This window comes from Anolis carolinensis, chromosome 2 (assembly GCF_035594765.1).
Source record: "Anolis carolinensis isolate JA03-04 chromosome 2, rAnoCar3.1.pri, whole genome shotgun sequence".
In the NCBI taxonomy this organism is placed as follows: Eukaryota; Metazoa; Chordata; class Lepidosauria; order Squamata; family Dactyloidae; genus Anolis; species Anolis carolinensis.
Window position 1 is genome coordinate 101,279,024 of NC_085842.1, and position 27,460 is coordinate 101,306,483.

The 27,460-nt window shown below is 40.9% G+C and overlaps 2 protein-coding genes across 2 annotated transcripts in view; one reads left to right on the forward strand and one right to left on the reverse strand.

Moving 5' to 3' along the window:
- Positions 1–27,460, forward strand: part of LOC134296154 (collagen alpha-1(XXIII) chain-like) — a 335,719-nt gene that overhangs the window by 168,565 nt on the left and 139,694 nt on the right. The window lies entirely within an intron of this gene.
- LOC134297162 (uncharacterized) lies at positions 566–1,726 on the reverse strand. Its single transcript, XM_062974289.1, has one exon. The coding sequence runs from the start codon at positions 1,724–1,726 to the stop codon at positions 566–568; it is 1,161 nt and encodes a 386-aa protein (XP_062830359.1).

Below are 27,460 nucleotides of genomic sequence, written 5' to 3' on the forward strand. Positions count from 1 at the left end.
GATGCTTTCTGATCCCCTGCACCGCCTCTCGACTGACGGGATACTGTGGCTTACATATGGGTCCCATTCCTCTTTTCACTTCCACCACCACCGGTGGAACATATTTAGCTAATCCTGGAGGATTATCTTCTGCCCATACCAAAGGAGTCTCATGTCATGGCCACTGTATTTCTTCAGTAAAAATCCTAACTTGAAACAGTCTCCATTCCTCTTCCATAGGAAATGATAGTTCCATTTGTCCATTCTTCATGAACTGGAGTTGTGCTTGTAATTTTGATAAAATGTCCCTTCCCAACAGAGGGACTGGGCAGTCTGGAAGATATAACATCTTATGCCTGACCTGATGTCCGGCCAGATTGCAGGTGCGTTCCTTGAGGAAGGGGCACTTCTGGGTCTTCCCAGACACCCCTATTACTTTCGTAGTTTCCCGAGTTGGTGGACTAATTTTTGTATTTACTACTGATTTTTCGGCACCCGTGTCCACTAAAAAGTCCAATTGTTGGTCCCCGATTTCAAGTGTGATCATCGGCTCCCCGGGGTCCAACAAAACAAGAGCCTGGCTTCCTCATTCCTCTCCTTCATCCATATCTTCCCATTCTTCTTCCATCACAGCTGCTGCAGCTATCACCTCTCTCGCAGGAAAAGGTACGTAGTTTCCAAGTCCTCTTCCCCTTCCTGGGTTTCTTCCTCTCTCAGGCCTTCCTCTTCCTCTTGGTCCTTCCTGACTTCCTTCTTTTCCTTCTGGGCATTCACCTTTCCAGTGTCCAAACTTCTTACATTTAGCACATTGGTCTCGACCTAACCTCTGAGGGGGCCCTCTTCTTCCTCCTTGTCCCCCTCTGGCATATCCTCCTCTTCCTCTCTGTCCACTTGCAGTCTGTTCCATCATGGTAACTAATGCTTGGTATCCCTGCTTCTTCTTCCTGTCCTTCTTCTCCTCTTCTACCTGGTCCCTCGCCATATAAACCTGATCTGCGAGTGCCAACAGTTCATTCATAGTCTTTCCTAGAAATCCTGGTTGCTTTTGAATCTTTCTTCGGATGTCAAGAGCCGCCTGACTGATAAAAGACTGTTGAATCGCCCTCCTACCGTTTTCATCCTCCAAATTATACGGGCTATACTTTCTGTATGCTGCCTCCAGCCTTTCCAAAAAGGCTGTTGGTGACTCGGATTTTTCCTGTACCACTCCCTGAATTTTTATAATGTTGATGGGTTGCGGCGGGCCCCTCTTTACCGCTTCTACCAATATACGCTGGAATCCTTTCAGTCTCTGCAAATGTCCTTGTTGCACGGTGTCCCATTGGGGATCTATTTCCACAGGAAACCTCTGTGCTCCCCACTTGGCTGCATCATCATCTTGTGGGGCCCCAACCTGGGCTATGGCTACCCCATTATTCAACACTGCTCTTCTCTCTTCTGATGTGAACAACATATTCAACAATTGTCTGCAATCTTGCCAGGTGGGATTATGGGTTGCCATAATCCCTTCCAATAGCCTAGCCATAGCTTGGGGTTCTTCACTATAAGGTGGAGTATTATTTTTCCAATTCAAAAGATCACTACTACTGAAAGGCACTGCCTGGTATGTTTGGACTATCTCATTCCTGTTATTCATGACAGGCACCGTCCTCAAGGGCATCTGGAGGGCCGGTCCTGCCGGTGAATCACTGGGCCACACCGGAGCCCCATGTCTCCGGGTCTGTGCCGGGGAAGCATCACTGGGCATCCGTTGTGACTTCTTCTTTTCCTTTGTTTCCTCCTGATATTTTTCTAGGCTAGGATAGTGTTTCCTGGCCGCTTCGGTTGACTCTGGAGAGTAGGGTGGGGGTCCCGTTTCTAGTGTAGGTGCACCGGGGACTGTTCCCTGGGGTGGGGGCGGTGGCAAGGGTGGCGGCAGTAATTCCTGTTGTCTGGCCTGTACACTCAACTGTAAATCTGGGTAGTCCTCCTCGTTGTATTGGAAAACTTCCTTCTTTTTCCCTTCCTTCTTCACCACCATACATTTGCCATTTTTGCACTGTCGAACCCAATCTGGATCTTCTCTAACTACCCGTTCCCAGGTAGCAATATAGACCCACTGGTTCGGATGATTCACAGCACAATATTCTTCCACTGTTCGGATCAGTTTCAGATCCCACGTCCCTTCTCCTCGCCAACCTAACCCAAACTCTGGCCATTCTCCCTGACACAAATTCCTCAGTCTATAATCTCTCAGGTCCCTTGGATTGCCTGCTACGGCTCGGGTGGCAAAAGAGCCAAAATTATCTAAGATGCATTGTAAGGGAGTGGAACTCTTTGAGTTTTTCCCTCCCATCCTGCCTAATAGAGGGGACTGCCTTGGCCTGGGCACCCGGACACTCAACGGTATGCGTCAGGAAACACAAGACAGAGCCCCTTTCTACCTCCCTGGGAACTTTTTTGTGTCCCTCCCGGCGCCGGTGTTCCCTTAATGTCTCATGCAACCACTATACTTGCCAGATTTCTGTAGACGTCGGACCAACCTTCGCCCCTGGACTTTTCCCTGGATCCTTTCCTCCCGGCTGGTTTCTATGGAACCTCGCTGTCGTTGCAGCTCCCTCTGTCGGTCGGCATTGGCTGTAGAGACAAACACCGCAGCCGGTCTTAGGATGATCAGGGGCCCCTTCCTCGTCTCATGGTAGTTGTCTCCGGCCCCCGCCGCCGAGTCGGGGCTGTCCCGTCAACGGGATCCGCCTCCACCTCCCCGGCCCGTCTTACAGGAAATCACATTGGGGTCACCAGAAAATGTAGCGGAACCTTTGTGCTACGGTCCATGCGAGCGCGTTGGGAGGAATTGAAGACGGACAACTGGAGTCTTTCCAAGAAAAACAGTTTATTGGCAAGCGGCCGCTGGGGTTCCCCCTCGCACAACACGGTGCTTTCCAAGGGAGAACCCCCAGCGGTGGGCTAAGTAAATATTTATACAAATTACAGGGTTCGGGTTATGCCCGCCCACAAGCAAATTCATTGGCTTAGAGTTGTGACGCGGCTCGAATTGCATCCAATCAGCGCCGACCAGCGGCGTGTTCACAATCACTCAGGGCGCCTGCGTGTGCACGCAAAGTGTGCCTATTCTTAGCTTTCATTTCTTCAGAAACACGTGATTTCCCAGAAATCACGTGTTTCTGTGAGCTTATGCACCCGGTTCGCTAGCTGTCGCCATCTCTGCCCATATATAGCATTTCCTGGGGTTCTTTAACCTCCCGCCTCACCATCAGTACTAACATCTGATTGGGCACAGCCATACAACTAACTTAAAATGAATAAAGGGGAGTATTATTATTGCCATCTATTAGGCATCATTGAATGGAACGCTCATATTTAGAGGAGATTGAAGGAGGACAAACAACAAGGCTTTCGTGCTGTCTTTTACCATATTTCCAATAGGCCTGACTGGCCCAAATGGAAGACAATGTGATGAACTATAGTTCATGGACTAACATTCTGATCTAGCCGAACTACTCTTATGCTTTTGGACAGTTGTTTTTAGTTGAATATTTTGGACAATGTTCGTATCTTCTGATTTCTAAATAAATACAATTCTTTAAAGCTTGAAGGTTTACTTAGTGGGGTTTCAACCTTGAAAGTATACAACTGGAGGAAAACTGTTTCTCCTGCGGTGATTTGCTCAAAACCATTGTCACAGTAGTGGAATTAATCAAAGGAGCATATATTTGTTTTTATTATATATGCTCTCCCAATCTTGTAATTTCCATACAAAGAAGAAAGTGTTTCTGAATGTAAAAATGTTAAATGTGCTGATTTTTAAAATTTTTGAGGTACTGATTCTCCTGCTTCCCTGCTGCTATAACATGGTGACATCTATCAGTCCATCAAAGAGCCTAGCAGAAAGGTAAACAGCTATAGTATACAAAAACATCTGGCTCTCATAAATTAATAGGCCATTTACACAGTGAGGATTGTTTGCATGCAGAAGCAGGCTTTCCTGCTAATGTTGTCATAAGCTTTTGAATTTTCAAGTTCATCCATGATTCAGAGGGGTGAGATGGCTTGTTCTAGTCAGTTGGTTTTAATTTATTTTACTTTGTCAGTCATTAAATGAAGAGGAACAAGGCAACCATGAATCATACCTTATTCCGCCCTTGTCTTTTGATCCTTTGGGATCTTGAGTCTATTTTTGTTTTGAACAGGAAAGTCATGGACCCTCAAAGAGGTGAAGGTTAGGGGTGAAGCTGCTGAACCTTTCCCTCAAACACATGCAAACATCCCCACTCCCTTCTTTATTCCCCCAAGAATCCTCCTCTCTTCCTTTATTGACCGTGATTCATTGATACACAGTGTGCCACTTTTCTCACTAAATGAAAAGCTCCGTCTGCAATGAGAACATGTCAAGTATTAACAGTTTTTTAAATACAAGTTCTTTAGGCCTGGCTCTTACAGGTGGTAGATTTTATGCCAGCCAATATTGCAAGTTAGGATGGCACCAGCAAGAAGGAACTAATCATAAATTTGAAAAAGGACTTATAATTTCAGGGTATACCGCACCCTAGAAGCAATATTCAACTATATATTTTCCTTTGCTAATACATGGCATTTACCATCAAAAATATCATTGAGCTTGTAAATGTCTAGATCAGCTTTTCCAGTAAACAAAAAATAGTTTTTTAAAATTGTTTAGTAAAGTTCTTAAAGCTACATTTTACGTTCATGTCACCTTTAGTGGAGATGGGGCACATCTTCCATTCTTTTTCATAAGCATTTCTCCTTATTAAGACTGGAATGACCTCAAGGAGCAAGGATTTAAAACGTTGCTTTTCAGGATGACAACTCCCAGTGTGGACATGCTAGCTCAGGGAATTTCAGGAAGTTGTAGTCCCAAAATTACCTTTTCCAAGCTGTGCTGTGCCACCGCAACAATTATAATCTCTCACCATTGGTTATGCTAGCTATGTTGTAGTTCAACATTATCTGGAGAGGCACACTATACCTCACCTCTGATGTATGAATCCCATAATTGAGAAGTGATGAGCAGGTAATGTGTCAAGCCAAGTGTACAGATATCCCAATACAGGCATTTCCCATTTATTCAACAGGTTAAGAACCAGAGCCCTATTGAAGACTAGAAACCAATGAAACACATTTTGGCAGTATTTTGGTTAATGAAAAATGCCAAAAAGCAAACTTCTGTATATGATCTTAGAAGTGTGTAGGAAGGAAGTCAAGGAAACATGGAACTAGGCTGATAGGCTGCATGTATGGGTTCTGATTATAATTTAAATTGGTTGAAAAAATGGATGAATGAAAAACAGATTGTTGAAAAGTAGGACACCTGTAATTTGAGTAAACACTTAGCATGGAGTGCAGTGAGCATTGCCCCTACGGTGTGTATATGTCATACATGTTTAAAATTGTTCGAATATTTACATTCTTTTCAGTATGCAGATTTAGTTAAAGGGGAATGGTTTCCATTTTCCAGCCAATAGAACTACCAGCCTGCTTTGATGTTCATTAGATTTGTATTCTTATAAATCTTCAGGTGCAATCTCTTCTGAAGCTACAAGTTGGCAGGGGCGGTTCACCCAGCAGACAAACTAGGCATTTGCCTGTGGTGCCATCGTGTTGGGGGCGCCTTCAGGCAAATCCTGGCTACACCAGGAAGGTGTTCCTTGGTGCTCTGCAGAGCAGAGAAGCGGTGCCCGTTTCTCTGGTCTGCAAAGCGCCGAGGAACGGGTTCCTTCTCACCAGGAAGGCATTTCTCTGAGCTTTGCAGACCCCTCCCCTCCCCTCCCTGCTGCTCAGCCCCCCCCCCCCCAGTTTGGAGGGTGCCAAAATTCAAGAGGGGGCAAAATTCTGATTGCCTACTCCAAAAAATTACCTAAGGATGACAGGTTGTGCTATAGTTTTGAAATCTAAACAGTCTGTAAGGGTGTAAAAAGACAAAATGACAGAACCATGTGTATAGTGTAAGGCTTGGATCATTTATCCTTTGCCCCCTTCCAGACCCCATCTTCTCTCTTTGTAAGTCATACCCCTTCTCCTACTCCTGCTCTTTACTCACCTTGACCAGCAGCTAAATCCAATCATTGCCTGTCAGAAAGCATTGCTTTCTGTGAGCCATATAAACACTTGTTTAATAGGGGCGCACATGTAAGCAGCTGGTGCAGCTTGGTCATTTTAGAATCTAGGTCCAGTGCTCAGGTTGGGGTTACTCCTAATATGATAATACAGTGTTCCCTCGCTTATCACGGGGGTTACGTTCCAGGACCACCTGCAATTAGTGAAAATCCACGAAGTAGGGACATTATATTTATTCTATGTGTGGAGGAGAGCAAACAACAGATCACTTACTACAATGCAGTCTGTACTTTATTTTAGCAGTTACAATATACAGTACACCGGCAGAATAGAGGAATGGAAGCTAAATAACCCTTTTTTATTTCCAACTCTTCCCTACCCTCCCCCTCCCTTTATATCTCCTTTCCTCCCTTCCAAAACCCTTTGCATACCGCAAAAAGCCACGAAACAGAAAAAAATACCACAATAAGTGCGTACATTAATATGAATTGAAAACCCTCAAAACAGTGAGGAAGCAAAAAGTGAACCGCGAAGTAGCGAGGGAACATTGTACATGTTTTTATCCTCTGTACTGAAGTGTAGATCTTCCACTATCTGTGATATAGCTTACACAATGGTGTCCTTTAAACACTAGATAAAAATTTTAACCACCAAGAAAAAGACAAAAGATTCAAAGGTTGTGAGACTAGACAAAAATGCACCCCCCTCCAGCCAAAAAAACCCAGGAAGCTGGTATGTCTCATTCTTTCCCTTCTTACATGCTGTGCTGTGGCTAGTCATTCCTACTATGATGTGTTATCAGAAAAACAAGCAATATCCAGCTTGCAAACCATGCTAAATAAATAAATGGAAAAGAAATGTGAAATTTAAGCACATAAACTTATGTTCTTAAAAATACAGAGGAAGGAGATGTAAAATTCCTTTCAGTGTAAATATAAAAACATGGCATACATTTGAGAACAATGTGCTGCAAACAATTATGTTTATAATGGGAAACCATATGAAGAATGTAGAGATCAGGATAATGAGCAGCAATTTTAACTCACTATTTACATTTGTTTCCTTCTCAAGAAATGGGCAGGGCATTATACTGTCAGAGGGAATCTCTCCTCCCCTTTGCTAGCTCCTGTCCTATATCCTCAAACATGAAGGCAGAAAGACACACTTCCTGAAATTAATATTGGCAACCAAGTAGTCTTATTATCAGTGCTGTTCATGCAACTCAAAAAAAAAATTAAAATAGCTTTGCTATCTCACTTAAGTGCAGCTAGCTAAAAAAATAGATCTTCAAGTGGGGCCCAGGCACAATGTTCTGGTACAAGCTATTTTCAGGGAACCATTTCCACTTCAAACGCGTAGGTTTCATGGGTTTAAAAATATTTAAAGTTGAATAAGCAATTTAAAGGGTTTTATATTTTGGTGTGCTTTTTTGTTCAAAGATGATAAGTCTTCTGTCTATTTTGTAATTCATTTTTCTTCCTTTTCTTTTGGTATTTAATGAAGGGACTGGGCTGTCAATGTGCTGGCAACTAGGTAATCTTTCAGGTTTTTTCTCTGTAAACTCATGCATTTTCCTCTTCGATCAATTTTTCTTTCAGCTTCACATTCAAAGTACATGGTAGGTGGGTGCTTAAACAATCTTGCTCCACTATAGGACTCCAAAATTCTTGATCTGTGTTAGCCAATTGAAACATCTTCCCCTGCACTCATTGACAAAAAAAAAATGAGGCAATGCATACTTATGGTAATTGAAAGTGGGTTGCATTGTTTCTTGTACATTGAAAGGGCCGGGCTGTGGCACAGCTGGTTAGTAGCCAGCTGCAATAAATCACTACTGACCGAGAAGTCATGAGTTCGAAGCCAGCCTGCATCAGATTGAGTGCCTGACCATTAAAAATAGCCCAGCTTTTTGTTGACCTAAGCAACCCAACAGATAGTTGCATCTATCATGTAGGTAATTTAGGTACCGCTTATGTGGGGAGGCTAATTTAAATACTTTACAACACCATAAAAATTGTCCAGCAGCATGCAGAAAGAAATGAGGAAGTAATCCATCAAGAACTCGGTGTCACAGTGGATGATGCAGCAGCAGCTCCCCCTGTGGCCGGAATCGAGCATAGTTACTCTCATAAGGCTGGAAGCTAGAAAATGTTAAATTGCCTCTGTGTCTCCATCTTTGTCTCTGTCTGTATGTCATATGGCATTGAATGTTTGCCATGTATATGTGCATTGTGATCCTCCCTGAGTCCCCTTCGGGGTGAGAAGGCTGGAGTATAAATACTGTAAATAAAAAATAATAAATGTATTTAATGATAAAAGTAGCAGTAGTTCACATTATTTTCTAAAGAATGCCTTGCCAATTATTCTTCAGGTGCAGTATTCCACAAGGAAATTTCTCATGAGGACCTGTGCAATACTTGTGAAAGAAACAAAAAATGCAGGCATTTCTTCCAATTCTCCAGGCCCTAGTGTCATACCTTTCAGCACTGAATAAAATGTAAAACAGATGTTTTCAGTTGCTTTGAATCTGTGCCTTAATTTACAGATATCCTTGTCCAAAGATTAATCAAAACTGCAGCTGTACATTAATTAGACATTTATTTAGGGGATCTACAAATCCTATTACAGAAAAACAGCACTTGCTCCCACTGTTTTATAGTGTGTCACTACCCATCAGCCATCCTTCCTTTCTTCTTGTGCACAGTAAACTGAGCTTTCTGAAATGAAGTCCGCATTATAAAATGATAGGTAGGAAATAAGTTTTTTCCCTCTGCCAGGTCCCTCTAATCTCCACTTCCCAGTGAATTATAGGACAGGAAAGAGGGCCGCAAGAACAGAGAAAATGCTTATCCCCAAGAATGTTTAATGCAAAGCAAGGACTACTATTGCATTCAGAAATGCCTATTCACTAGTATCTGTGGAAAGGAGTGCTATTACATTATCAATAATCCCCTCAACTCATAAAACAGCACTTTTCAGCCTACAGTACCAGTGATGAATAAAGTGATGCACACCAGACTGGGAACGGGGAGGAGGGGGAAGGAATACTTATCTGCATACCTCATACATATATCTAGAAAATTTTGTAAAAATATTAATCCCCAAAAACCTGGGCTGACTTATTCACAGGTCAATGTGAGTACTGTACATTAATCAAAAGTGGCAAAAGGCTTATTCCATCCCTAGAGAACATAAAAAAAATTCTGACTACTCTCTTCTCTCACTGAGGCAGAGCCACTTCTGAGCTTTCAAAACAACTAAGCTACCTAATCATAAAGGCCAGGCACAGCGTCCTATTTCATCTGGCTTCCAGCGAGGGGAGAGGGAGAAGCGGGCAAATCTGTTGCCCCATGTGCAGCTCCCTCTCACAATGATTTCCCCCATCACATGGAGAATGTGTTGCCATCGTGGGAAGGCAGCTCTAGGGCCTAACACAGCACTCCTAAGGTGCAGCTACACTGCAGAATTAATTCAGTTTGGCACCACTTTTAATTTCCATGGTTCAGTACTATGCAATCCTGTGAGTTGTAGTTTGTTGAGGCACCAGCATTCTTTGGCAGAGAAAGCTAAAAACCTTTTAAACTACTGCTCCCATGATTCCATAGTATTGAACCATATAAGTGAAAGTAGTGTTAGACTGCATTAATTCCAGTGCAGATTCACCCAAGGACTTGGAATCACCTTGGATGCACTTACACTGTAAGCACGCATGCTGTCTGATAACACTGAGAATACCATTATTCAGTGAATGGAATCCTGGGATTTGTGGTTTGAGGAGTCACTTGCCCTCTTTGACAGAGAATACTAAAGAGCTTGTAGAACTACAACTCCCAGGATTCCATAGCATTGAGCCAGGGCAATTAAAGTTGTGCCAAGCTGGATTCATTCTACAGCATAGATTCATCCAAGGATGCTGAAGAAGGATAAATAGGAGACACTCCTGGAGAGAAGAGTTACTTTCAAATTGCTGGAAGATTTGATGTCCTAACAGTTTGGTTTTTAAAGAAGTAACTCTAAGCAGGCAGAAACTGTAATGCACATCTTTTTGGACAAATTTCAGGGCGCATTTTTTGCAGCTGCTCATTACCTTTGTCAGCAAATACGTTTTTTGGTTTCATGGTTTTGAAAATTGAGGTGTGCATTACATTCAATGGCACACTAGATTTGAGAAAATATGGTACTATTCCTTTTCTCACCACTTTGAGCTACTTTATGGACTGAACAAACTGAACTAAGAAAATAAACTGAACTAAGAAAATAGGTAGCTATTTGCAGTCAATTTTTCTGGTGCCCTCTTATACACCTAGAGAGAGGATAACAAAAGGGTACTGGTAGCAGCTGGTATAAACAGTCTGTTGTACTGAAAATTTGTTATGCTTTGTCTGCAGTTCATCAATTGCCTAAGGACATGCAAGATTAGTCTAGGGCAGGGGTCCCCAAACTAAGGCCCGGGGGCCGGATGCGGCCCATCGAAGCCATTTATCCGGCCCCCACGGCAGAAGGGCAAAAGAGGGTTGGGCTAAATGACCCAAGGTGTCTCTTCTTCTCTTCCAACCTTTATTATTATTATTATTATTATTATTATTATTATTATTATTATTATTATTATTATTATTATTATTATTATTTTATTATGTCACAGCAAAGAAGATAGATATGCTGGATTTCGTATCACAAAATCACAAGTCGAACACTTCCCAAGTGTCTAGGACTGTGTGATGTATTTTCGGATGATGCGTGCAGATCCCAGTAGGGTGGCCTTTTGCAGTTGGCAGATCGTTATTATTATTATTATTATTATTATTATTATTATTATTATTATTAACATTGAGGCTGGGTGGTAATCTGTCAGGGGTGCTTTGCTTGTGCTTTGGTGCACAAAGGCAGAAGGGGATTGGACTAAATGGCCCAAGGGGTCTCTTCCAACCCTCTTTATTATTATTATTATTATTATTATTATTATTATTATTATTACTATTACTATTATTATTATTAACATTGTGGCTGGGTGGCCATCTGTCAGGGGTGCTTTGCTTGTGCTTTTGGTGCACAAAGGCAGAAGGGGATTGGACTCAATGGCTCAAAGGGTCTCTTCCAACCCTTTTTTATTGTTGTTGTTGTTATTGTTATTATTATTATTGCTCGGTGCCCAACTATAGTCCGGCCCTACAACGGTCCGAAGGACCATGAACTGGCCCCCTGTTTAAAAAGTTTGGGGACCCCTGGTCTAGGGGTTTGAAACTAGTTCTTACTAGGTTTTTGCTCCATCTTGGCTGCTTCATTCTCCATGCTTAACCTATCCCCTGACATTCTTAGGATTTGGAAGTTCAGAATTGGTCCTGGCTAGAAGGATAATCTTTTGCAGGTGATGAAAGGCAGCCACATTTAGTTTGTGAAGTCATAGAGAGGATCATGCTGTTGGTGGTCTCTGCTTAACAACATTTTGGTATGTACAAGTACTTTTAGTGTCGAGCTATGATTTTAAATTTAGCTGTTATGTTAAACTTTGTGTGCTTTGTATATAATTCTAATAAATAAAGGCCCTCTGCGTGTGATGTTATATATTATGCTTGTAGTATAGTGTGAAATATTTCTTTTTTTACAATTTTAATAGTAAGCCCTGTGCATCCTGCTGTTATTTTGCCTCACCCGCACAGAAAACCCCACCAATTGGTGACAAGGCAGTGGGAGCTTCCCGCAATGGGAACATCGGCATTAATTGCTGCCCCGGAGTATAGTGGAGTCTCTACCTCTGGAATTTTTGAAACAGAGGTTGGATGGCCTTCTTTCACGAGTGCTTTGAATGTGTATTTCTGCATGGCATAATGAGGTTGGACTGCATGGCACTTGTGGTCTATGATTCTATGAAAATGGCTTGTGTTAGGCTCATAATAAGAGTAGGAATGGTTGAGCCTCTCCTCCCAAATGTGGCTCTAATTCAGACAGTGTCTCCCCTATACGTCCATATCTGTGTCTATGCACAGGCACTACGTTATGATGCAGTTTTTAGAAGCTACACATGATGTTACAGATAACACATTTTATGTCAGATACTCTTAGCGTTGAAGCTTTTGAAGAAAATTTGAACTCCATGTAAGTGTTCCTACAGGAAGAACTTTAAGATGTTAATGTCATTCCCCTGTCTATAGAAAAGCAGATTTTAACAGATGTGGGAAGCCATAAGGAATTTTCTCTTGGAATTTATTGGTGTCTGGGAATATTGCTGGGGATAGGGCAAAATATTCTAAAATAGCTGCATCTGTCCCTGTTTTACCTTTTGCCTTTTGTAGATATAGAGAAGCTAATCTGGTTAGGCAAGGCTATAAAGATTAGCTCAGTCAATAAGCAAAAGGACTCCTAAAACATAAATTATATGGAAAGATCAGCACTGAGAGAGCTATAAAAATAAGCAGCCACATGTTAAAGACTAATTTTGAGGAGCAGAGAAGCTACTTAAATCACGTCAGTTTATCTCATTCCTTCTGGAAATTCAAAAGAAAACAAACTTCCATTTAATTCACTGGCTACTTGGCTGCCTTGCCTACAGAAGAATATACAGAGGAAGAGGCTAGGGAAAAATAAACATATTATTTTATTTTTATTCACTAAAATAGTTTTGGTGGTACACAGTGCAGGTATACCTCAACCGATGAAGAAAATATGTTTCTGTATAACCAGGTCAAGTAAACCTTGCATAAGAAAGCAAAAATGTTTTGAACCATTTGAAGGCTTCTTCCCAAATACAGTAGTCTCACTTATCCAACACTTGCTTATCCAATGTTCTGGATTATCCAACACATTTTTGTAGTCAATGTTTTCAATACATCGTGATATTTTGGTGCTAAATTCATAAATACAGTAATTACTACATAGCATTACTGTGTATTGAACTACTTTTTCTGTCAAATTTCTTGTATAACATGATGTTTTGGTTCTTAATCTGTGAAATCATAACCTAAATTGATGTTTAATAGGCTTTTCCTTAATCTCTCCTTATTATCCAACATATTCGCTTATCCAACGTTCTGCCGGCCCGTTTACGTTGGATAAGCGAGACTCTACTGTACATCCAAGGATGACTTTTTCTTTCACTATCCTCCAGTTTTCCTATGATGTCCATGTTGGTGGCCAAATTTATAAATTACTAGCTGGTATGGGAAATAAGGTATTGAGGAATTGGTGGTAGTTAGTATATGTTATTTCCATAAGCTTGTGAATATACAATATTTCTGTTTGTTCCTTTTTTTTTGTCTGTTGGAGGCAAGTATGAATGCTGCAATTATCCAGAATGATTAGCATGTAATAGCCTTTCAGCTTCAAAGCCTGGCTGCTTCCTCCCTGGGGGAATCTTTTGTTGGGAGGTGTTAGCTGGCCCTGATTGTTTCGTGTCTGGAATTCCTCTGTTTTCAGAGTGTTGTTCTTTATTTGCTGTCCTGATTTTAGAGATTATATTGTTCTGTTTTATTATACCACAGTAATTTTAATATATTACATTTATAATCTTATATTATTTGCTTTGAACTGGATTATATGAGGCCCCTTCTACACAACTGTATAAAATCGACATTGAACTGGATTATATGGCAGTGTGGACTCAAGATAATCCAATTGAAAGCAGATACTGTGGATTATGTGCCTTGGCATTCTGGGTTATTTAGCTGTGTGGCAGGGCCTTGAATCTGCACTGCCATTTTATCCAGTTCAAATCAGATAGTGTGTATTTTATAGGCAGTGTGGAAGAGGCCTAAGTGAACCTTTAGCCATTGTGGCTGAGGCAGTTGCTAGGACACGAAGTGAGCAAGACCTGAAGGGGTGGGGCGTAACCTCCTGACCGGTAGCCAGGGGGAGAATGGCTCTTCCTTGTCCTCTGCAATTTGGACTTTATTTTTCTAGAGTTTTTTTCTAATTGAAAGACATAGATTGGATGACTATGTCTTTTGTGGCCAAATTTGGTGTGATTTGGTTAAGTGGTTTTGTTGTTTACTCCATGGGGAAAATGTACTTTACATTTTTATATATATAGATGCCTTTGTTGCATGGTGGTGGTAGCTGGTGAAGGAGGATTATTTGCTCTTTCTCTCTCTTTTTCTTTCTCACACACACACATTAAGGGATTCTGGAGACAGGCACTATCTGGTGCAGTAACCACCACTACCAATTCGTGGGGGGTTACATTCTAAACCCTCAATAGATACCTGAAACCAGACCCTATATATAATATGTCCCCCCTCTACCATGCATTACCAATGATCTAACCGGCGAGTAGCTAATGCAGCATGGATATCCTAGACCAGTGGTTCTCAGCCTGTGGGCCCCCAGCTGTTTTGGCCTATAATTCCCATAAATCCCATCCAGTTTACCAGCTGTTAGGATTTCTGGGAGTTGAAGGCCAACACATCTGGGGACCCACAGGTTGAGTACTACTGTCCTAGACAAAGGGATGATTCACACCCTGGAGATTTCATTGATTCGAGTCCCTATATTGGGAAATGGCAGAATAAAAGTAAAGTAAATAAATAAAATTAAAAATCATGTCATTCAGTTTTAAAGTTATAAATTGTTCATTTCTGGAATTGTCAACATAATATATTCTAATGTCAACAGATGGAATTTACACTATTTCCAAATAAAATCTATGAAGAAATAATGGCCATCTTATTAGTTTCCCCAGGAAACAAAGCAGTACTCAAAATTCTGCAGCAAAATCTTTTGCCATGTATGGGGTGATAAATGCTAGATGTCCCAGCTGGGTTCGGGAAAGCAAGAGGCACTAGGAGTCCTATTAAATGTTCAGAGGAAAATCAGTCTGTGCTTCATAGTTTATAGCAATGTCTTTGAATATGTAGAATAAATAATGAAAAACTCATTGTCCTGATGAATAACTTGAACTCAGGACAATAGGATATAGTCAGGACAGAATACAGAAATATAGAATAGTTTCCATTTGGCATTTTATACAAACACACTTATCTGTATGTAAAGCAGGGTTACACTGGAAGGAGAAAGGCATGAAATCAAAGTAGAGAGTGAAGAAAGCAAACAGAAAATCACTTATATACTTGAGAAGAGTTCTGTGGGATACCACGGACTTCCAAAAAAACCCAAATAAAATATGAAGGAGGGTTGTAGAAGCAAAGACTATTGATGTTGGGTTGCATCCTTATCTCTGAAATAAATCAAATAAATTGTGTGATCAGTTTCCTCCTGGATTCCATCATAGAATGTTTCAATTTCTCAAATGCCAAAGAAGCTCTAGTTCCTTCATCCTGTGCTTCTTTTCTTTATGTTTCATATTTGCAACTCATTCCCCTTTCTCTCTTTTCTCTTCCCTTGTTCCTGCCCCTCTTTTCCATCCTTCCCTTCTCCACATGATGGACACTGCACACATGACCACCATAAGTTGGAAGCAGACCTTACTATTTTACTTATATTATCCATATCTATATCTAATTTAAGGTGTTTATTTTACTAAAAATCTTTATTGGTAATGTGGTGCAGTAATAAATAAAGGTCAAGTTATGTTGAAAGACAAAGAAAGTTCATCCAGTTGTTTTCTTTTAGCACTTACTTGCCAAATGAAACATAATCGCTAATTGGAAGGTCCATATGTGAAATACACTTAAATCTTTTCCCTGTAGATTGAAAGCATTTGTTGAATCACAGCTGTTTCTGGAACTGAAAAGATCCTAATGCGTACCTGAAATCTCTTTCCTACAAATAAATAAATGAATTAAACTGAAGTTAGCAGCAAGATTAAATGACATGGAAGTGGGTGGTCTTTAGAAACTCTATTCTGGAAATGACCAAGAAGAAAATCAGCACTGTTTTTCTGGGAACACAGATTACTTTTCAGCTGTGTACTAATCTTGTTGTGTATCTAGTAATGATGATGTTGATGATGATGATGATGATGATGAGATGATGTAGGTAGTCCACCAGACCCTCTAGTAAGGCTCCTTTGTCCTCCAGGGAAATCTTGAGAACTGCTGCTTTAGCCGCCCTGGACCTCTCCCAATGAACCAAATCTATTGCTGCTCATAATAATGTAAACCTGGAACTGCAGAGAAACAAATGGGTGTAACAGCCCAAGTTTAATTCTATTTTAATATATTTTAAATTATGTATGCATATGTGTATGTGTGTGTGTGTGTGTGTGTGTATGTATGTGTGTGTGTGTGTGTGTGTGTGTGTGTGTGTGTGTATATATATATATATATATATATATATATATATATATATATATATATATATATTTGTGAGCCACCTTGGGTCTCAGTACCTGAATTTAAATGGGGGAAGGGTTATAAATAAATATTATAACACTGTAATCATAACCTTTAAAAAAAGTAGTTCACTAACCCTTGCAAGGCCTCAAAATTTCACACTATTCCTTCTCATATTTTGCATTTTCATCTACACATTTTATTGTCTCTTAATTCCTCTTTGGCTCCCCTTCCTCCTCTCTGAATCTCCCTTCTGATAAGTATTTAAGCTGTTGCATGCTGTGCAACGGAGATCAACAATGTAAATCATGTTCCCAGCATCTTTAATCAATAACAGAAAACAAGAAGGAAATAACACAACTGCCAAATTGTGATGTCTGACATCAGTTCCAAGCACCATAATAGTTGATGCTATGCATATAATATGAGCCTTAATAACTTTTGTGGGTTGTTCTAGCTTTCAGAATGTACATTTCTGAAAACATGAAACAGATGCCTAGTTGCTGGACTGGAATGACCAAAGACAAAAGCTCTGTGCACACATTCAGCTTGCTCACATAAAGGCAAAAATTGGGGTCAGGTGCTGGTAGCCATATAGATCCTATTTGTTTTCATATATTGAAAGCAAACACCAAAAGGAGGAAGATTTCTGCGCTCATTTGCTAAATTCGACTAGAAGCTTCCACAACTGCTTTGTCATATCAGGCATCTACCCATGTTCTAATTTATGTGTATATATGAAGCTTCCCACACAACTCAGTACAGGAAGATCAAGGGCTGGCACCCCTTCCCCCCCCCCCAAACCAATCACTGAAAAATAAAAGCATTAGATAAGCAAAAATGTTGGATAATAAGGAGGGATTAAGGAAAACCTATTAAACATCAAATTACATTATGATTTTACAATTTAAGCACCAAAACATCATGTTTTACAACAAATCAACAGAAAAAGCAGTTAAATACATGGTAATGTTTTGTAGGAATTACTATATTTGCAAATTTAGCACCAAACATTGAACTGGGATATAGGGCAGTGTGGACTCAGATAACCCAGTTCAAAGCAGGTTATTCTGCTTTTATATTCTCAGTTATATGGCTGCGTGGAAGAGCCCTGAAGGTCCTTCCACACAGCCATATAACCCAGAATATCAAGGCAGATAATCCACAATAGCTGCTTTGAACTGGATTATATAGAAGTGTAGACTCATATAACCCAGATCAAGGCAGTTATTGTGGGGTATTCTGCTTTGATATTCTAGGTTATATGGCTGTGTAGAAGAGCCCTGAGGGTCCTTAAGAATCCATAGGAATTAAAAGGCCACCAAAAGGGAATCTGGCCCCCGGTATTTAAAAAAAACTCTAAAATCAGGACAATAAATAAAGAACAACACTCTGAAAACAGGGGAAATCCAGACAGGAAACAATCAGGGCCAGCTAACACCTCCCAACCAAGGATGCCCCCAGGGAGGAAGCAGCCAGGCTTTGAATCTGCAAGGCCATTAAATGCTAATCAAGCTGGCCAATTGCAACATTCACACTAGCCTCAAACAGACAAGAGCTCTTTCTCCCACATACCTAGCTTCCAACAGACCTCACAACCTCTGAGGATGCCTGCCATAGGTATGGGTTAACCATCAGGAGAGAAAGCTTCTGGAACATGACCAGGCAGCCCGGAGACCTGGCCTCAAGGGTGAAGGCCAGGCCGCGGCCCTGGAGGCCAGCTGCGGCTGTGGAGGCAAGCCAGGCTGGGGAGGCAGGCGAGGCCGCGGAGGCAGGCCAAGCCACGGATTCAGGCCAAGCCGTGGAAGCAGGCGAGGCCGCGGTCGCAGAGGCAAGCCAGACCACAGAGGCAGGCCAGGCCATAGCTGCGGAAGCAGCGGGGACAAAGCAGCGGAAGGAGAGGAAGGCCACGCCTGGGTGGAGGGCACTGCGGGCGGAGGACCAGAAGGGAGGCCCAGGCGTGGCCTTCCTCTCCTTCCACTGCTATGTCCCCGCCGCCTCCGCCTATTCTGCCTCCTTCTCCTCTTGGCAGCAGTGACTTCCACGACCCCGCCACTGCTCCCCCCTCCAGGCTCCGAGAACTATGAGGCCGCAGGGTGCTTCTACCGCCTCCTCCCCCCAGTGGTGGACGCCATCCTCTGCAGCTGCCGCCGCCAGCCATTGGGGCCTCTGCCAGCCCAGGAGGGGGAGGGGGAGGAGATCAGAGGGCGCAAAGAGGGTGGGGGAGCCAGGGAGGGGGAGGGGGAGGGAGGCAGGATGCGCCCTTCCAGACTCATGGCGCCTTCAGAGACCGTGTAGTTTGCCTAACAGTTGAACCGCCCCTGCTCACCGGAAAAATTAGGTTGAAAAGGCTACTTCATTTTAACTGTATTTTTTTTAATCTTTAAACCCTGAAAGATATAATTGGGGAACAACCTAGCAAGGAGCAGCTGAGGCTAGTGGAAAAAATTCTGTCTCCATGCTCTGCATTGTGATGCCAGGGGTTGTGACATTAGTTAACTTGGCTTAGAATCATAGAGATGGAAGAGACCCCCCCCCCCACGCATCAGCAAGTCCAAGCCCCTGCCATGCAGGAAAGACACAATCAAAGCACCCCCAACAGATGGCCAGCCATCCTCTATTTAAAAGCCTCCAAAGAAGGAGCTGCTAATCATGGAGCCCAACAAAAGCATTTCTATGATACAGCACTCCTCAAAAAAATTTAAAAGATAAATTGCTGACCAACCATGGAAATAATGAGGCCGAACAACAGAAATTAGGTTGAAAGGGCCATTATTTTTTTATTTATTAACCTATTTAATATTTAGCCCATGAGAGTTAAAAGGGAGGAGCAACCTAGCACTGGAGGAGCTAAAGCTAGTGGTCTCATCCAAACTTCATCCTTCGTTTCCCTAGGAGGAAGCATCTGAATCCCAAAGAGAAGCCAAAAACTTGGTTGCTACACAGTTGGCATGTAACTGGAAGGTATTCTATGAACTCCATCATATGTCCACCCACTACCTTTAATGGTTAAGGGGCAAATACCTGCTTATCCTTATCCTTTTACCAGGCTGCACAAAAGGGCCATCGCTCCCTGCTACAGATTTCCTTGGAATAATATATTTTCTCAGACAAATGAATACCATATGCCCTGTAGATCTCTGGCCTCTTGAAAACAATCTGAGGACATGGCAAAAAGTGGCCTGACCCATTCACTGTGGATTTCCCTGTTCATTCTCCCACTACATCCAGAGTATCTCCCACCACCACTATATCTGATGGGGCAAAATATCAGACCAAAAAGATATTAACCCCAGAACATTTACACAGTATAACTTGCATATTATGCATTCCTGAATAATAAGAGCATTTCCCTTCGACAAAGCTAGGTCATTATCACTCAGCTGAATGACCAAAACAGGTGGCAAAAGTCCACAAAGCTTGCTGAAAAGCACTGGCAACAAGCCGTGCCAGCAAAGGCCTGTCGTCTTGACCCACTCAACCACAGACAGATTGCTCAATTCCAAGTGGGATCCATAATGGCACTTGTAATTGAGCCTGGCACACCACCCAGTAAATCAGACTGTGGCTGCAGATCAGGAAAGGATTACTTGCTGCCAAACCTACAATCTGAAAAAAAAAATAACAACAGAAAAAATTATGAAAATTGATATGCTGTAGACTTCCAGGGAATGAGATAGAAACCCATGCTTATAGCAGTTCCCAAATTTGGACTCCTATAAACCCAATGAAGACAAGGTCCTGAAGGCAACAAACCAAAACTGGTACTTAATCAAGGGTAACTAAGTTTCTTGAATATGGCCCCTGGCATGAATATCTACTTGAAAGAATGGACTGGACACCAACACCAGTCACTGCAGCAGATCTAAAGCCTTAAACAAGGCCTTCTCTGCACAGATCAGTCTGGGAAGATTGAATGGTGATAACTAGGGACCTCACTTCTCTAGAGCAGTCTTGTATGTTTGAATAATTACAGTTATCACTAGTTCTCCCAACTGTAAAACAAATATTTTCATAAAACCACAATGTTGTGTCCAGGGGGAAAGGAGCAGAAATGAATCCAATATGAAACGGGAGTGAAGATACGTAATGTCACATCGGTTTCTATGGCTCTCCTTTTAAGTATGGCTCAGCCTGGATTGAAACTCGTGTGGCATGATTAGGGTTACATAGTAGTAAAGATAACTAGGGTTCATCAGCTAGAAGAAGAGATGAATCAAGGATTGTTTGAGAGCTGTTAGAGCAATAAAATTATAGTTGTGCAAGGGAGAAATAATGTTTTTTGTGAGAGAGACTATGCAAAAGTATTTCTAGCTCTCTTTGTGGGTCTGTATGCGTGTGTAAGAATTAGATTGATCACTGGGTGCTTCAGTCATTTTTCAAGTTGGGATGAACAATATTCTTGCTGTTGTTTTTATGTATTGAAGTAGTAATCAATACTTATTCTCCAGTTCTTTATAATGCCAACATTTCTGGTTATGTTACTTAATCGATCTTTTTTTAAAAAAACGGATTAACGTATACCTATATTTACTTGATTCTAAAGCACCATTGAATCTAATGTGCACCTGAATTTTCAAAACCTTGATACCAGAAATAGTATTTGCTGGTGAATGTAATGTGCATCAGCAAAAAGTGCACTCTTTGTAATTGGGTGAAAAAAAAGTGTGCATTATAGTTGCTGAGTGCTTAGAATTCCTTTTTAAGAAACAAAAGTGTTAGAACAGCAAAGTTTCCAGTGATGGGCAAAGAAAGCCAGAGAAAAGGTAACCCTTCCCTCAAGGCACCTGTACTGTTTATCTTGCCTCAGCTTCCTTGGGATGCATCTATGCTATAGAATGAATGCAGCGTGACACCACTTTAAATGCTCTGGATCAATGCTGCTGCTCCTCTTTTGTTTGCCACTCCAAGGTCGGGTTTCTTCCCCGCTTCCAAAGTCCTCTTCAGCTTTGCCCCCACTGTGACGTCCTTCAGATAGGAGCTTGAGGCAAGTGATTCCTGTACAGAGGTTGGTGGTGGTTTGGTAGTAATGAGTAATTGGCACCCCTGAAGCAGCTTCCCCTTTTGCTTTGGCTCAATGGGTCAGTGTCAAGGCATGCAGGCTACCAGCCAGGCTTCCCAACAGCATGGCACCCTTCCTTCAAGCCTCACCAGGTGCTACTTGGTCCTTCTTCCTCTTCCTTCTCCCCATGCCTTTGGTATCGCATATTCAAGGCTGGACATCCCCAAGGTATTGCTGCCCTTCCTGTGAAACACTAAGATTACCATATTATGCTAATCTAGTAGTGCCCAGCCTGTTGGTCCCCAGATGTTTTGGCCTTCAACTCCCAGAAATACTAACAGCTGGTAAACTGGCTGGGATTTTGGGAGTTGTAAGCCAAAACACTGGGGACTAACAAGCTGAAAACCACTGCACTAATCTAATGCTCACTGTAATTTTAATTTTTTAAATATATTTTTATTGATATTATCTTATATTTCATGTTGTGAGTATATTGCACATTTAATACAAATGTTCATACCTACACATCATTTATCTATTATCACATTTCTCCATCCTCTTCCCTTCTATATTGTCTACTCACATATCTAATATATCATCATTCTATTCATTCTTTTTTTTCCCCTTCCCTCCCCCTCCCCCATCCCCTCCCCCCACCCCTACCCACAATTCCATTAGAAATTTAACTCCATCCATGAGCACAACTTTTCCCATTTCTGTACAATAGTTACATTGGCTTCACCACTTTTTATCCAACCCGAATATATTGTCCATTTCTCTTTAAGTTTCCTCATTTTATCTTCCTTCTTATCCTCAGAGGTTACATTTGCAATACTTTCTGATTGGACCTGGTCAAACAAATAGTTATTCCAATTCACCATATTCCACTTTTTTTTGTCTTTCCAGCCCCAAGCTATTACTGCCTTCCCTGCAAGAATCATAGCTTTGAATAGATCTTGATATTTTACATTAATTTTATTGTTCCCTAATATCCCCATCCACATTAATTCCATGTCTACTTGGAGTGAAATTCTAAATAATTCCTCTATTTTCCCTGTTATTTTTTCCCAAAATGTTTTTACCCTTGGACATTCCCACCACATGTGGGCATACCATCCCTTACCTACTCCACAATGCTCACTGTAATTTTTGCGATGTAATTTGGCCAAAAAATGTGCATATTACATTTGAGTAAATATGGCAAATCTTAGACCAGTAACTTACACATTCACCACACATGAAAAAAGAAGCCCTCCCTGTCTTTCCATCATCAGCATTGGATTAAAATATTATAGGATATTCCCAGCATCATATTAAAGGTTAAATACCATCAGTGCATCATTTTAGACATTTTACATCATTTTACTTTATATCATGCCAGTACCAACTAACTGTATTATAAACCCTTCCACATTTTTCTTCTTGTGAGAACATGGTAAGCCACATCAGAGGAGTACTGCTTGTCTTAAGTATTTAGTATTAATCATTAATCAACTTTTATAAGCTTGAAGAGGATAAAGATGACTTTCGTCATTTAATATACGCTTCATTTATTTATATGTCTGCTTTAGAAGGTTTCAGTGAGGCCAACCAAGGACATAATCGTCATGTGTTCACAACATTTACTGTTCTAAAACTAGCAATTTATATACATTTATTTTATAACAGGACAAACTATTAGTCACTATCATTGTTGCTTTACAATATATCATTTACACTGTCACAATATTTGAACTGAATGTTAAAGAAAAACTATTGTCTGTGTATCCAAATATCTATTTTAAAACTTTTTTGTATTTTGGAAATGTGCATTTATAGCTAACATATACATTTTAACACTCTGAAACCATTACAAAATGTTTCCCTGTACACACACACACACAGAGTATATATTCTAAAATGCCATATAGTGAGCACTTCTCGGTTTTGAAATTAAACTAATTTGAGAGACTTCATGTTGATTACCTTTAGAATATGGCCAATAATGAGTTAAATCAAACAGTTCTCAAGTCTGTGGAAAGTAATTTTGTACATTTGCCTTAAAACAGTTTAATACTTTTTGTACATGAGTAACAGTCTCTGGTCTTCAGTCATACCGAGTGGCTTACTGCCAGTTTCCAGTGAGGATATCATCTGGAGAGAAAATGTTGCTTTGCTTTTTGTGGGTTCATTTTGGAAATTAGATTCTCAATAGATTGAAGGTTTTGATGTTATCCTGTGATAAGAGTTAAATTGTCATTGTAATTTTAACTGTGACTGTTTGTGGGAATTTGGTCCTAAATAAGTATTACAATGCTTGATGTCCTTTGTCTCTGAGTGTTTAATAGATAATGCAAACCATCTGGAACTCAGTAAGGGATTTTGAGCATGCTTATAAAAGGCGACCTCATCCCACAAGGAAAAGAGAAGAGAACAGATTGGATCAAGGACACACTGTCTGGGGCTCTTGCTTGGGACCTATGGTATTGTCTAACTCTGGAGGTTTATAATCCATTGCTGGATTTTTAAGAAAAATATCTGTATTGAGGCAAATCAATTTCATTTAAACATTAAATGGTTAAAGTACCAAATGAAGTAAAATGGTATACATACCCCTTGGTTGCTTGTATCAAACTGGAGATCAGGCATATAATAATTGCCTTGAAGATTTTGGATAAACAAGGCAAGTGTTTAGTTAAGAAGATCCACCAAAGTTTTTTAAAATACAGTAATTCCATACAATTTCTGTTGTGTTTTGTGTGATAATTATCATGTCAATGCACCTGTCTATTCAAGGAAAACAATTTGTGTGGGCTGCTAAGGCATACTTCCAATGAAAGTACTTGGCACTTCCTCTAAGAAAAGAAATATTAATACAAAGTATATTCCTGTTGAATTTGATTTATAAACTAGACAACAATTCTACAACATTCAGCATTTGACATAACTTCTGATAAATTAAAGCCAGGCATACTAGTTTGCTACATGGCAATCAACAACAAAGGAATGTGTTGCTCTATCAAGTGTATCGATCTTAGAAAACTAAGAACACCCAACTTTAGTTCAATAAAACCAGAAATTAAAATACAGCTGTTTAGCTTGCTAGGTGAATCTGACTATATCACTAAAACAAGTCAACTGAAAGAAACCTGAACCTGTTCTTCCTTTTTGGAGTACTAAGCAACTTAATTGGATGCTCCAACGTTGTTGTTGTTTTTATGGGGGGAATGCACAATAACCATTTAATTAGGTGTGAGAAAGAGACTGAATTATAGGATGCATAAAATATGTTTTCTTCCACAAATTATCCCTAATTTGTGTGTGAAAAAATCATTTTCCCCCCACTGGCACTGCTGCTCTGACCTTAGAGACCTTCACTCATCCTACCCTTGTTCCCTTGCTTAATCCCTTTCTGGACTGGGTTCCTGAGCTTTAAATATGGACTTGTGACTGTGGTTGCATGTGACCACTTAGATTGGTGAGTATGTGGATTAGCACCGTGGTGACTAAACACTGAATGGGGCTGATCTGGCTTAACCCAGGCAAGGCCACCTTAAGGAGGAAAGCCTGAATCCTCACCCAAGATTTGGGCTTTTCCCCAGCTAAGGGGATGTGAAGACAGTTGGGCTGGTTTCAAAATAGACATTAGCCAGAATGCCACGGAGCAGGTAGGTATCATGTTGTGACTAGTGATAGCTGAGACACTGGACTGGGGAGACTCCCAGGGGGATTGCCCAGCAGCACCAAACCATGTTCAGTGCAGCTGGGCAGTAGAGACACCCACCTGCATCCAAAGTGGTTGACGGAGTCCCAGCGCAGACACCATACCGGTCCAATCCAGCTTCTTGGGTGCTCGATTGGGCCTACATTTCTTGTCTGCGTCGAAGGGTCCTGTATTGTTATCTGGGTTCTTTAGGGTAGGTGTGGCCAGACTCCTTATCAGGCTTGATAGAGATAGCCAGAGACAGTTTTTGAAAAGAACATTTTTTGTTGTTGTTGTTGTTGTTACTGATACCCACTTTTCCTCTCCCTAAAAAAGGACTCAAAGTGGCTTATAATATAATTTAAAATCTGAAAACATGCAAACACTGAAATATAATTAAATATTAATGGTATTAAATATAAACATGTTTAAACTGATTAAAAACCTATTCATAGCTAAAACCACAGCACCCTCTGACTCAATCTTAAAAACCCCTTCTTTAAAAAAACTGTATGGAAAAAAAGGCTTTGGCCTAGCACCAGAAAGACAACAGGGAGGGCCATTCTGGCTTCCCTGGGAAGAAGGGGGTTCCAGAGTCGAGGGGCAACCACTGAGAAGGTCCTCTGCCTTGTTCCCACCAACTGAGCTTGCGATAGAGGTGGGAAAGAGAGAAGAGCCTCTCCTGAGGATCTCAAGGCCTGGACATATGTTTATTAAAACAGAAAGAGATAACACATGACATTTGAAGATTATATTTTTTCAAGGCTCCCCAAGATCAGAATTAGTTTTTCCTTCTACGTTTTCTGTCTCTGAGATTCAAAGCTTCTCTCTGTCAAATCCACACCCTGCCTTGGTCAAAACCAAACTCTATACTGTCTCCAAAAGGCTTTGCTTTTGCTACATGTTTTTCAGTCCCGCTTTGTAGCTGCCCTGAACTGTGATGGGCTGCCTTCACCTAAATCTTTTCAATTCTTTTGCATATATATAAATTCTGGGACTGAGTCTCTCATCCACATTTTCTTTAGCTGGCAATGACAATTTGACTTTGACTGAGATGCTCCAATCTACATTATTTTAACGACTCTTTTTGTATTTTTGTTTACAGTATCACTTTTGAAAGCTTCATAATGAGAATCTTACATTGTATTCATGTCGCAGTCAGTTCAAATTTGCAAATGGAGGGGTATTACTGGGCGGGGATTATTATGCTCCTCCCCGCAGTAATGCCTTTCTAACAAACTTTCTACCATAATATAAAGATTTAATCCCTGGTTAGCTACTTCCAGGTCAGACTTCAGCACTTAATTGCTATTTTATTGCCCATTTTCCAGGTTAGGACATAATGTTTCAGAACTCATCTCAAGAGTCCTTTTTGGATTTCCACCATCCCGAATAATCATCTCTAAGTGTAATCATTAATGTGCTCAGTTCTAACATCAGGACATTTCATTGGATAAGATCCTGTAACTTCCTTGAGAACCGGTGCCAAGTAAATGTATTTTGAGTGGCATAAGATATATTATTATTGTATATTTGAGCACATACGAAAGTATATGCCCATGTTGCTCAAGAAAGATGGATGTGTCTTCCCACAGCTCTCGTTGTACATAAAGAAGCATGAGGGGAAGAACAACCACAACTACAGTGACTCTGAGGGTATTCTACATCTGAACAATCAAAACTTTGGGGTGTATTTGTATTAGCACAGAATTCTTCACTGGGGAAATAAAATAGGTTTGTTCTTTTCTAACTGTGAGTTGTTTCCATGAGGTTTGAAGGCAAGGCAGGGTAATGAAACAGACATGTCTGGTTTTGTTTAACAAACTGGTTCCACTTCCAGTCTGTCTTCTCATGCCAAAGTGACTTTGTGCCCCAGCCTTGTAAACTCTGGAAATTCTGGAAACTTTTGTCTTTATATTAGCAGCTGTCAAATGTACTACCAAAAAAATACTGAAACTTCTTTTTTGTAGAGATTGGGGGTGGGTAGGGGTTTAAATGGTGTCTTCCTCAAGTCTTCAGTCTCTATCCAGATTGAGGTTTTGGCTTTCAATTTAATAACCACAGAGGGCTTATAGAGTTGAATTATTCCAAGTAAAGTTGTCTGCATATGTATAACAGAAACATAATCAATTATTTTGCCAAGAACACAAAACTGTGAATGGAGAAAGGCAGTAGGCTTCAGCTTATTGTCTTTGGTACTGTTGGTAGATAATATCGACAACTTTCATGTCTATCACAACATGCCCACCCAATTAGCAGTAGCAGAGCAACTTCCTTTAAGATCCAGAGCACCTCTGTCCTGTGTGAAGCCAACACCTCCCTTTTCTCTACTTTCACAAGTATCTGGGCCATGTGGGCATTATGTAAAATTGATGTGAAATGACCAGGATAACTACTCCCTGCTACACTATCAAACACAGTTCTGCTCCCCCTGTTACAGCATTACTAATAGTTGTGGCACCGTTTATTCCTGAAAGCTTGTGACACAAGGATGAATTG

Coding starts and splice junctions, on each gene's coding strand:
- LOC134297162 (XM_062974289.1), bottom strand. CDS start 1,726: ATGCCCAGTGATGCTTCCCCGGCACAGACCCGGAGACATGGGGCTCCG.